Genomic DNA, 11,792 nt, shown 5'->3' on the forward strand with positions numbered 1-11,792 from the left:
CAACCTGAAACTCTAGCTAGATGGCCACAGATACAGACCTTTAACTTTGCATTTATACTCCCTTCCTTTTGCCTTTTGTAAGGACAGCAATTTTGGATCACGAGGGCAGTGAGTAGAAATATAATGTTTTTCAGATCAAAATTATATGAAGTAAATGGTGTAAAAGAGCTGGACTTGAGAAGAATTGCATCGTTAACTCAGTACACGAGGTGTTCTCCAAGCATGGCTAATCTATGGCAGAAGAAATCTATCTGTTTCATAAACTCGAGATGTGTGGGACTTCACCATGACCTTCATTGGTTCACGTGCCCCGTACGGTTCAGACATCTTTCTCTTCTCTATAAAGCACTTGGCAAACGTCATATAAAAATACTTTTTATTAAGCTTTCCACAGGTTGGCAGCAGACGAGGAAGGAACAAGTTGACTTGACAGTACACAAAACAGCAGGTCTTAGTATATACCTTGTGTCAAAGGATATATATCTTAACCAGTATGTAATAATTACCAAACTGAGCCTGTTACAAGATCCAGACACTGCACACACAAGCCAGGACAAAAATTTGACTTCAGATGACAATACTGATTTAACCAACAAATGTTACTGGAATGAGTATATTATTTCTTTTATTCCTAGCAAAGGCCAAGAAACACAGTCATGTTGACAGCAGCGACGTGTACTTGGGAACCACAAAGTCAGAGGGTACTTCAGGGCTACCTGACAGCGCGTGGACCTCTTATTTGCAGATGTAATTTCAGACTCATGACCTCCAGTTCCTTTATACTGTCCTGCTAAATCTGAGCTTTTGCCATGGTAACTAATTATTATGTATTTATGTTACAATAGCATCTTGAGAACCCTGCTGAAATCAGAAGGTAATATGCACTCAGTCAGAAACCTTCCCCGCCCCAGAAGAGGGTACAGGCTAAAAAAGCAAGAATTGTCAAAGCAGTGGATGGGAAGCAGAGACAAAGTGTTGTGCCAAAGGACCCAGGGCTTTCGAACCTATTGCCCTACTCCCTGGGCCACTAAGCCTCAGTGTTGCAATTGGACACGTGTGTTATCTGACCCAAGGCCATCGGCCATCTGGGCAGGTGGGGACAGTGCTTCCTGGGGCTTACTAAATGGGATCTTGCAGACCAGACTTATGCCAGTGACTGCCACTGTATCACTCATTTCCCCCAAACATATTGAAAATCTCAGAGAAGAGGCTTAAACTACTCACTGGGCCACACTTAGCAGTGTTGCACCAGCGGGGCTGAGCGTGTGAAGAAGTTAATATCTGACGCATGCTGTAGCTGAATCCCATTACAGAGGTAATTTCCAGTTCTCACTACTCTGATGTCAGTTCCAGCATCCCACAGGGACCAACAATCTTGCTGTATTTCTTATGCAGCTATGTTTGGAAGGATACTTGTGCGAGTACTTGTAAATCCACTTGGCACTTTGCAAGCATAGTCAAAGAGCCTGTGGTCTGAACAAGGAAAGAGAGACAAACCCAAGGTGAGAGACGGGGCAGCACATCAGAAGAGGGCGTGGGTACAGGGAGCAAAAGAGAGGAAAGCTGTTTGAAAGAGGTGAGATTTTTATGTAGAGCGGCTGATGGAGGGGAGGCTCTCCAGGCCTAGAGGGTGGCATGCTTAATCAGGTAGTGGAAGATGGCAAAATTTAATTGCAGTTTTAGCAAGAATCAAAAGGACTAATGGGGAAACGGTGAGTTGATGCTTGAATGTGTGTGTCCCAGTGAGCGGCCCTGGGAGAGCCAGAGGCTTACTAAGGGGCTTGCAAGTTTTCAGGTAGCTGCTTCAGAGCACTCCAAGGAGTGTTACAGCCTTGAAGATCATGGGCTTCACAGGCCTGGCCGCTCACTTGGGAAATGGCAGAGGGCCCAGAACAGAAGCACCTCCAGGAGCTCTTATGTGGCACTGCGAAGCAGCACCTGCCTCCCCCAGCCTTGTGCCATGGGCAAATGCCACGTGCAATATTATGGGAGGGGGAGAAGGAGACCAGGACCAGGACTATCCCTCCCTCCCTCCCCACTCCAGCGAGCACCTGGTCAAGTGCAGACGGGGCCCAGAGGTGGTGCACATGGAAATCCTGGAGATCTGGTGATTTGGGAAGCAGAACTGTCCCCCAACCGGTAGGCTGCATGCGGCCTGCGAGGAGTTAACAAGTGGCCCCCAGGTTTCCACCCTGCTGCCTCCGCCTCTCTCGCTCTGCCTGGCGTGTGGTTCCCACTAGCACGGACCACGGCTGCTGATGGTTGGACAGGCCTGAATTACAGCGCTCGGCTTCTAACGCAGGCCCTTGGACAAGCGGTGAAAACCCCTCCTCGAATGCAACAAAACCTTTGAAAAAGGCTTGCAGCTTCTGCTCGCGGGTATGTAACGTGGGCATAGAGCATCCGTGGCATCTGCTGACCAGAGGGGTTTATCTGCTCTAATGACAGGAAATCACAGTTACAGACACACATGGATAGCTTATGACAGCCAGCTGGTGCACCCTGGTCCCTGCTTTTCATGCTGCTCGGTATTCTCTCCTTATCTTCCCTTATCTGATGCTTAGGTTATTAGCTCTCTGGGACTGACAACTGTCCACTGTTGTGTACAGCACAGTAGCAGAGTCTTGGGCTATGACTCTCGTCTTAGATACTACTGCAGCACCAATAGTTTGTAATGAATAAGGTTGGTTTTTTCCCTCCCCCGGCAAAGGAAATGTTCGAGACATTTGCTCACGTGCACCTGTAAGTGGGGAACCTTGCATTCCCAAGCAATATCTAGCTTGCCAATGGCTAAGCTGTGTATTCGTTAAAGGGGGCTAGATGAGACTGACATTGGGCTTTTCTTTTTTCAATAAATGGCATCCCCACTTTGGCACGAGCGGCCTTTTGTACACGTGTGTGGGAAAGGACATAGCTAAGTGGCACTGCATTAAGTGAACCCTGCCCGTCTCCCAAGTTTTGTCCCCATCAATAGCACATGAGAAGCTAATACTAAATATGCTGCTACCTGCTCTCTGAAAGAGCGACCGCTCCGCTCTTCCAGCATCCCGAATTGCAGCAAACTCATCCACGGGAGTGACTGAATTGGGAGAATCAACTCACTTCCAGCAGTGCTGGAGGGAGTTGTGCGGTTGGACCTTGAGCTTCTTGGGGCACAGGAGTTTGATGAACGCTCTTCTGAAGCTGTAGTGGCAGAGGGGGTAGAGCACGGGGTTGATGGCAGAGTTGATCCACAGGAGCCAGAAGGAGGCCTCGTACCAGTAGTCAGGGATGCAGTGGCCGTGGCAAGCAGCTCGGATGATCATGAGGAGGGTGTATGGTGCCCAGCAAATCCCAAAAATGCCTACAAGAACTGCTAGGGATTTTGCCACTTTCTTGTCCCTGGAAAGCCTGAACCGCTGCGTGATGCCCTGGGAGACCATCTGCATCCGTTTCTCTAAAGACGGGGTAGAGGCTGAGGTTTTCCAGTTCTTTTTGCTGAAGGTCTTTGGCTTCCCAGGGCTCTTCAAGCCTGCGTTCAGCGCATCTCTGGGGCTCGGACTGGCCTCAGCAGCTGCTTGCGGCATGTCGCATTTTGGAAGGTCTGGGGACTCGGCTGGCTCCTTCTGCTCCCACTTGCAGCATTTCAAAGACAGCTTTGCTTCTGGGCTCGTTTCCATCTCTTCTGTGAAGGGCTGGCTGTGCACTTCATGAAAGATATCCAGGCGCATTTTGGTGCGCCTCTGAATGTTCATGTAGATGCTCAGGTTGAAAAACATGACGCTGATGAAGGGCGCGAAGAACTCCAGGGTGGAGGCTGTCATGAGGAAATACCAGTTGTAGAAAAACTCAGCGTAGCATTCCCCATCCGGGATGTTACTCTGGCCTGTGATGTATTCCCAGCTGATAATTGCGGGTCCGTAAAGCAGGAAGGCTAACACCCACACCATCACCATCTTCAGGACCGCTTGCTTCATGTTGCCTTGCTGGGCTCGGTATGTGACCTGGGGAGGGGAAATCTTTTCTTAGATGGGACCAAAAATACCAACTGGTTTAGCCTGCTTTACAGGTGAACTGCAGTGTTTCTGGCAAAGCTGCTAGGCAAGATTACAGCAGTGTAACAAATCTTTGCCCGGTAGGCAATGGACACAATTGCTAGATATTTCACATGCTCCCTTGGTAAGAAATGAGACCCCTGGTTTTCAGCTCCAAGAATACACCTGGCTCACGACCTGGCTTTACACCGTAAAGGAACTGAGTCAGTACATGTCAGGTAGATGACCACCCCTTAGGTTGATGAATCTGAATATGCAGCTCAGCCCGCTGTAAGCAACTAGTGTGGGGGGGGGGGGCGGTTGCCCCCATTTTACAGATGGGTAAACCGAGGCTCGGCGCCATTAAGGCTGTACAAGCGAGCCATTGTCAGGGCTGGAAGTGGAACTTGGGGAGCGTCAGGGCCCCAGCTGATGGATTTTGCCCTGCTGAGCCTCACATCCAGATGTCCTCGAACTCAGTAGGAGTTCGGCTCTGAGTCCCCGCGATGACTTGGGCCACGTTTGCAGAGATTTCATTTCAAACTTGGAGCCAGGCAGAACAGCCTTAAATCCCCTGCTTTGCTGACCAGCTTGTGCAAGGTGTTGAGCATCCTGCCCTGGTACCGAAGTAACCTGGCATTGCTTGCAGGCGCTAGCCTTGACCTCCTCTGCACTCGCGAGCAAGCTCCCCTAGCTGCCTGCTGGAGCTCCTGTTGCCATCAGTTTGTTCTCCTGGAAATAATAAGCATGGGGAGCTAATAAAAGGCCTGCTTGCTTCACTCGGAGAGACTGGCTGTCACTCAAACACCTTCTTTCCCTGTCAGCTGGTGAGGGACAACCTGCATAATGGAGTCTGAACCTCAAACCATTTGATTGTGTCAGACAACAATCGTAATCTGAAGCCAAGGGGCTCCAGTGCATTGTATGTTTTCTGAGACTTGTTTGCTGCTGTCACCAGGCTAAACAAGTCGTCATTTCTGGGGATCCAAAAGGCTTTTAATTAGCGTGCAGAGAAGAAAGGGAGGGGAGGGGGATCCTGCCATCCTTTGCCATGTTGGTACTCACCGCTCTTGTCACGGAGAGGAATCTGTCATAGCTAATCAGGACGATGTTGAAGACCGAGGAGGTGCAGAGCAGATAATCAATGACCAGCCAGAGCTTGCAGAAGGTTTTCCCGAAGGTCCACCTCCCCGTCAGCACATAGGGCACGTAGAAGGGGATGCAGAAGGCACCTGCGGGGAGAGGGGGCATGGGTGTTGAAACCAGGCACCTGCCCCTGGCTTGTGACCCAGCCGCGAAGGTGCCAGCCTGCTGCCGAGGGGCTGGAAGCAGACGCTGCGCCGATGAACGGGAGCATGAGGATGGGCAGACCCCGGCTCCATCCGGTCCAGTCTCACGGCGGTGAAAGGGGCAGAAAACGGAGTTGTTTCTTGGGCAGGGCTGAGCTCCTCTCAGCCGTGGGGCTGGACGGGACCTCCACGGGTCCCATGTAGTCCGTCCCCCGCCTCAGGCAGCATCACCCCTCCAAACCCTCCAGGATCAGACCCTCCGGGATGAGCCCCTCCAAACCCTCCAGCATTAGTCCCACCCAGGATCAAATGCTGTAGTATCAACCCCTCCAGCATCAAACCCCCCAGCATTAGCCCCTCCAAACCCTCCGGCATCAAAGCCACCCAGGATCAAACTCTCTAGCATCAAAGCCCCCAGCATGACCCCCTCCAACCCCTCCAGCATCAAACCCCCCAGCATTAGCCCCTCCAAACCCTCCGGCATCAAAGCCACCCAGGATCAAACTCTCTAGCATCACCCCCCCACCACCATTAACCCCCCCAGCATTAATCCCACCCAGGATCAAAGTCTCTAGCACCAGCCCCCCCGGGATCCACCCCTCCGGACCCTCCAGCACCAATCCCCCCAGCATTAGCCCCTCCAAACCCTGTGGACCCTGCAGGATCCCGCTCCCCCGCGTCGGCCCGCAGCACGACCCCTCCAAGCCCGCGGGCGCAGCTCCGGCGGCCGGCGCGGGCGGTGCTTTACCCACGCAGAGGTCGGCGAGGGCCAGGTTGAGCAGGAAGCAGTTGTTCTGCGAGCGCAGGCCGGAGTCGGCGGCGAAGGCGAGCAGCACCAGCGCGTTGCCCGCCACGGTGGCGGCGCCCAGCAGCGCCATGAGCGCGCCCAGCGCCGCCGCCGCCGCCGCGCCGAACCGGCCGCCCCCCCCCGCCGCCGCCGCCGCCGCCGCCGCCGACGCGTTGCCCGGGGCGCCGCCGTCCATGCCGCCCCGCGCCGCCCCGCGCCCGCGCCCGCCCCGCGCCCCGCGCCCCGCGCCCCGCGCCCCGCGCCCCGCGCCCCGGGCTCCGGGCTCCGGGCTGCGGCAGGGCGTCCCGCCGCGGGCCGGGGGCGGCGGGGGGCGGCCGGCGGCGAGGCGGAGTCCTGCGCTCCTCCCTGCGCTCCTGCCGGCGTCGGCATCTCCCCGGGCTCCTGCGCTCTGCCCCGTCTCTCCTGCGCCCCCCAAGGCTCTTGCACACTCCCCTGCCTCTCTTCTCGTCGTCCCCCGGCTTCTGCATCTCCCGGCGCTCTTGCACTCTTCCTCGTGTCTCTTGCACTCCCCCCCAAGCGTCTTGCACACTCCCCTGCCTCTCTTCTCGTCGTCCCCCGGCTTCTGCATCTCCCGGCGCTCTTGCACTCTTCCTCGTGTCTCTTGCACTCCCCCCCAAGCGTCTTGCACACTCCCCTGCCTCTCTTATCGTCGTCCCCCGGCTTCTGCATCTCCCCGGGCTCTACCTGCGCTCTTCCCCGTCTCTCTTGCACTCCCCCCCAAGTGTCTTGCACACTTCCCTGCCTCTCTTATAATCGTCCCCCGGTTTCTGCATCTCCCCGGCGCTCTCGCACTCTTCCTCGTGTCTCTTGCACTCCCCCCCAAGTGTCTTGCACACTTCCCTGCGTCTCTTATCATCTTCCCCCGGTTTCTGCATCTTCACTGGGGCTCTTGCACTTTTCCTCGTGTCTCTTGCACCCCCCCAAGGGTCTTGCACACTTCCCTGCATCTCTTATAATCCTCCCCCGGTTTCTGCATCTTCCCTGGCTCTACCTGCACTCTTCCTCGTGTCTCTTGCACTCTCCCCCAAGTGTCTTGCACACTCCCCTGCCTCTCTTATAATCTTCCCCCGGCTTCTGCATCTTCCCGGGCGCTCTTGCGCTCTTCCCCGTCTCTCTTGCACTCTCCCCCAAGTGTCTTGCACACTTCCCTGCGTCTCTTATCATCTTCCCCCGGTTTCTGCATCTTCCCTGGCTCTACCTGCACTCTTCCTCGTGTCTCTTGCACCCCCCCAAGTGTCTTGCACACTTCCCTGCGTCTCTCATAATCTTCCCCTGGCTTCTGCATCTCCCCGGCGCTCTTGCACTCTTCCCCGTCTCTCTTGCACCCCCCAAGTGTCTTGCACACTTCCCTGCCTCTCTTATAATCGTCCCCCGCTTTCTGCATCTTCCCTGGCTCTACCTGCACTCTTCCTCATGTCTCTTGCACTCCCCCCCAAGTGTCTTGCACACTTCCCTGCATCTCTTATAATCTTCCCCCGGTTTCTGCATCTTCCCTGGGGCTCTTGCACTCTTCCTCGTGTCTCTTGCACCCCCCCAAGTGTCTTGCACACTTCCCTGCATTTCTTATAATCGTCCCCCGGTTTCTGCATCTTCCCTGGGGCTCTTGCACTCTTCCTCGTGTCTCTTGCACCCCCCCAAGTGTCTTGCACACTTCCCTGCGTCTCTTATAATCCTCCCCCGGTTTCTGCATCTTCCCTGGGGCTCTTGCACTCTTCTTCGTGTCTCTTGCACCCCCCCAAGTGTCTTGCACACTTCCCTGCATTTCTTATAATCGTCCCCCGGTTTCTGCATCTTCCCTGGGGCTCTTGCACTCTTCCTCGTGTCTCTTGCACCCCCCCAAGTGTCTTGCACACTTCCCTGCGTCTCTTATAATCCTCCCCCCGGTTTCTGCATCTTCCCTGGGGCTCTTGCACTCTTCCTCGTGTCTCTTGCACCCCCCCAAGTGTCTTGCACACTTCCCTGCGTCTCCTATAATCTTCCCCTGGTTTCTGCATCTTCCCTGGGGCTCTTGCACTTTTCCTCGTGTCTCTTGCACCCCCCAAGTGTCTTGCACACTTCCCTGCATCTCTTATAATCTTCCCCCGGTTTCTGCATCTTCCCTGGCTCTACCTGCACTCTTCCTCATGTCTCTTGCACTCCCCCCCAAGTGTCTTGCACACTTCCCTGCGTCTCTTATAATCTTCCCCCAGTTTCTGCATCTTCCCTGGGGCTCTTGCACTCTTCCTCGTGTCTCTTGCACTCCCCCCAAGTGTCTTGCACACTTCCCTGCATCTCTTATAATCCTCCCCCGGTTTCTGCATCTTCCCTGGGGCTCTTGCACTCTTCCTCGTGTCTCTTGCACCCCCCCAAGTGTCTTGCACACTTCCCTGCGTCTCTTATCATCTTCCCCCGGTTTCTGCATCTTCCCTGGGGCTCTTGCACTCTTCCTCGTGTCTCTTGCACCCCCCCAAGTGTCTTGCACACTTCCCTGTGTCTCTTATAATCCTCCCCCGGTTTCTGCATCTTCCCTGGGGCTCTTGCACTTTTCCTCGTGTCTCTTGCACCCCCCAAGTGTCTTGCACACTTCCCTGCATCTCTTATAATCCTCCCCCGGTTTCTGCATCTTCCCTGGGGCTCTTGCACTTTTCCTCGTGTGTCTTGCACCCCCCCAAGTGTCTTGCACACTTCCCTGCGTCTACTATAATCTTCCCCTGGTTTCTGCATCTTCCCTGGGGCTCTTGCACTTTTCCTCGTGTCTCTTGCACCCCCCAAGTGTCTTGCACACTTCCCTGCATCTCTTATAATCCTCCCCCGGTTTCTGCATCTTCCCTGGCTCTACTTGCACTCTTCCTCGTGTGTCTTGCACCCTCTCAAGTGTCTTGCACACTTCCCGGCGTCTCTTATAATCTTCCCCTGGTTTCTGCATCTTCCCTGGGGCTCTTGCACTTTTCCTCGTGTCTCTTGCACCCCCCAAGTATCTTGCACACTTCCCTGCATCTCTTATAATCCTCCCCCGGTTTCTGCATCTTCCCTGGCTCTACTTGCACTCTTCCTCGTGTGTCTTGCACCCTCTCAAGTGTCTTGCACACTTCCCGGCGTCTCTTATAATCTTCCCCCGGCTTCTGCATCTTCCCGGGCGCTCTTGCACTTTTCCTCGTCTCTCTTGCACCCCCCAAGTGTCTTGCACACTTCCCTGCATCTCTTATAATCTTCCCCCGGTTTCTGCATCTTCCCTGGCTCTACCTGCACTCTTCCTCATGTCTCTTGCACTCCCCCCCAAGTGTCTTGCACACTTCCCTGCGTCTCTTATAATCTTCCCCCAGTTTCTGCATCTTCCCTGGGGCTCTTGCACTCTTCCTCGTGTCTCTTGCACTCCCCCCAAGTGTCTTGCACACTTCCCTGCATCTCTTATAATCGTCCCCCGGTTTCTGCATCTTCCCTGGGGCTCTTGCACTCTTCCTCGTGTCTCTTGCACCCCCCCAAGTGTCTTGCACACTTCCCTGCGTCTCCTATAATCTTCCCCTGGTTTCTGCATCTTCCCTGGGGCTCTTGCACTTTTCCTCGTGTCTCTTGCACCCCCCAAGTGTCTTGCACACTTCCCTGCATCTCTTATAATCCTCCCCCGGTTTCTGCATCTTCCCTGGCTCTACTTGCACTCTTCCTCGTGTGTCTTGCACCCTCTCAAGTGTCTTGCACACTTCCCGGCATCTCTTATAATCTTCCCCCGGTATCTGCATCTTCCCGGGCGCTCTTGCACTTTTCCTCATCTCTCTTGCACCCCCCAAGTGTCTTGCACACTTCCCTGCGTCTCTTATAATCGTCCCCCGGTTCTGCATCTTCCCTAGCTCTACCTGCACTCTTCCTCATGTCTCTTGCACTCCCCCCCAAGTGTCTTACACATTTCCCTGCGTCTCTTATAATCGTCCCCCAGTTTCTGCATCTTCCCTGGGGCTCTTGCACTCTTCCTCGTGTCTCTTGCACTCCCCCCAAGTGTCTTGCACACTTCCCTGCATCTCTTATAATCTTCCCCTGGTTTCTGTATCTTCCCTGGGGCTCTTGCACTCTTCCTCGTGTCTCTTGCACCCCCCCAAGTGTCTTGCACACTTCCCTGCGTCTCCTATAATCTTCCCCTGGTTTCTGCATCTTCCCTGGGGCTCTTGCACTTTTCCTCGTGTCTCTTGCACCCCCCAAGTGTCTTGCACACTTCCCTGCATCTCTTATAATCCTCCCCCGGTTTCTGCATCTTCCCTGGCTCTACTTGCACTCTTCCTCGTGTGTCTTGCACCCTCTCAAGTGTCTTGCACACTTCCCGGCATCTCTTATAATCTTCCCCCGGTATCTGCATCTTCCCGGGCGCTCTTGCACTTTTCCTCATCTCTCTTGCACCCCCCAAGTGTCTTGCACACTTCCCTGCGTCTCTTATAATCGTCCCCCGGTTCTGCATCTTCCCTAGCTCTACCTGCACTCTTCCTCATGTCTCTTGCACTCCCCCCCAAGTGTCTTACACATTTCCCTGCGTCTCTTATAATCGTCCCCCAGTTTCTGCATCTTCCCTGGGGCTCTTGCACTCTTCCTCGTGTCTCTTGCACTCCCCCCAAGTGTCTTGCACACTTCCCTGCATCTCTTATAATCTTCCCCTGGTTTCTGCATCTTCCCTGGGGCTCTTGCACTCTTCCTCATGTCTCTTGCACTTTTCCCCGGGTCTCTTACACTTTTACATGGGGACAAAGTGACACCTAACTTTCTCCCAGTGACACCCTGGGTCCAATCTAAGATATCCCCCTGAGCCGTCCGTGCCTGTCCCATCGTTTCTGGACCATCCTGGCTACAGCATCACTCAGCCATGGTCTTATGTTCCTGTGACTTCCTCCCCCAGTGCCTGCCTCACGTTTTTAAGCAGGAAGCCCCAGTGCATTTTTAAATGAAATGCCATGCTACCGAGGAGACAAGGTTCAAGAAAGTCACCCACCCTGGCGGTCTTCAAAGGGTGTCTTGACGCCCACCTTGCTGGGGTTGTCTGATCCCAGGTGCAGGGGCTGCCCCGATGATCTGTAAGGTCCCTTCCAGCCCCAAACGTCTGTGAAACTGGAGCGGCAGGGGTCACGCAAAGATCCCACACCATTTTGAACATCGTATGGCCACACACGAGAGTCGTCTGTGTGCAGGCGGTGGAGCGAGTGCTCTTGGTCAGGGGGATGGAAATCAGGAATACCCCCTCGGGTCCCAGCGCGAGCCCCTGGGAAGTCGCCAGATGAAGCCTGATGCGGGGCAGGAAGGTTAAGTTCCCTGCAGCACTGGTGCTAGAGATATTCTGCTGACGGCTGCTTTCCCACCCTTTCCAAAACCGAGCACACAGCTTTCCCGGATTTGGCTCTTTCCCCAAACCCCGTCCAGATCATTATTGAAATCTGCATCGTTCCTCCCCTAGTGTCACTTTTCACTTTATAACAAAGGCAACGTGTATGCTCAAGGATCATCTTATGGGACATCCTCATCTTGGAGAATGACCAGCACTTCCAAGCCCATTTGCACAGGGTCTGATCCACCTCCAGCCTCCTCCTGAACCACTCCAGCGATGGATCTTCCACCACTTCCCTGGGCACCGCGTCCCGCTGTCCTAGCACACGCGTGACTAGTGCGAGCCCTGTTCTTGTAACCCAGCATGTTGTCACGTGGGGACATGGCAGAGTTGCTCTCGAAATC

General features: G+C 54.5%; 1 protein-coding gene across 1 annotated transcript; it reads right to left on the bottom strand.

Moving 5' to 3' along the window:
- Positions 1–374: 374 nt before the first annotated feature.
- Positions 375–6,678, bottom strand: HRH3 (histamine receptor H3). The gene is made up of 3 exons (XM_090064094.1): positions 6,051–6,678; positions 5,079–5,245; positions 375–3,983 (listed from the first exon to the last, which is right to left on the bottom strand). The coding sequence occupies exons 1-3, from the start codon at positions 6,676–6,678 to the stop codon at positions 3,099–3,101; spliced, it is 1,680 nt and encodes a 559-aa protein (XP_089920220.1). The 3' UTR covers positions 375–3,098.
- Positions 6,679–11,792: the final 5,114 nt, after the last annotated feature.

This window comes from Crocodylus siamensis, chromosome 10 (assembly GCF_052110815.1).
Source record: "Crocodylus siamensis isolate JL-2025a chromosome 10, ASM5211081v1, whole genome shotgun sequence".
NCBI classification, from domain to species: Eukaryota; Metazoa; Chordata; order Crocodylia; family Crocodylidae; genus Crocodylus; species Crocodylus siamensis.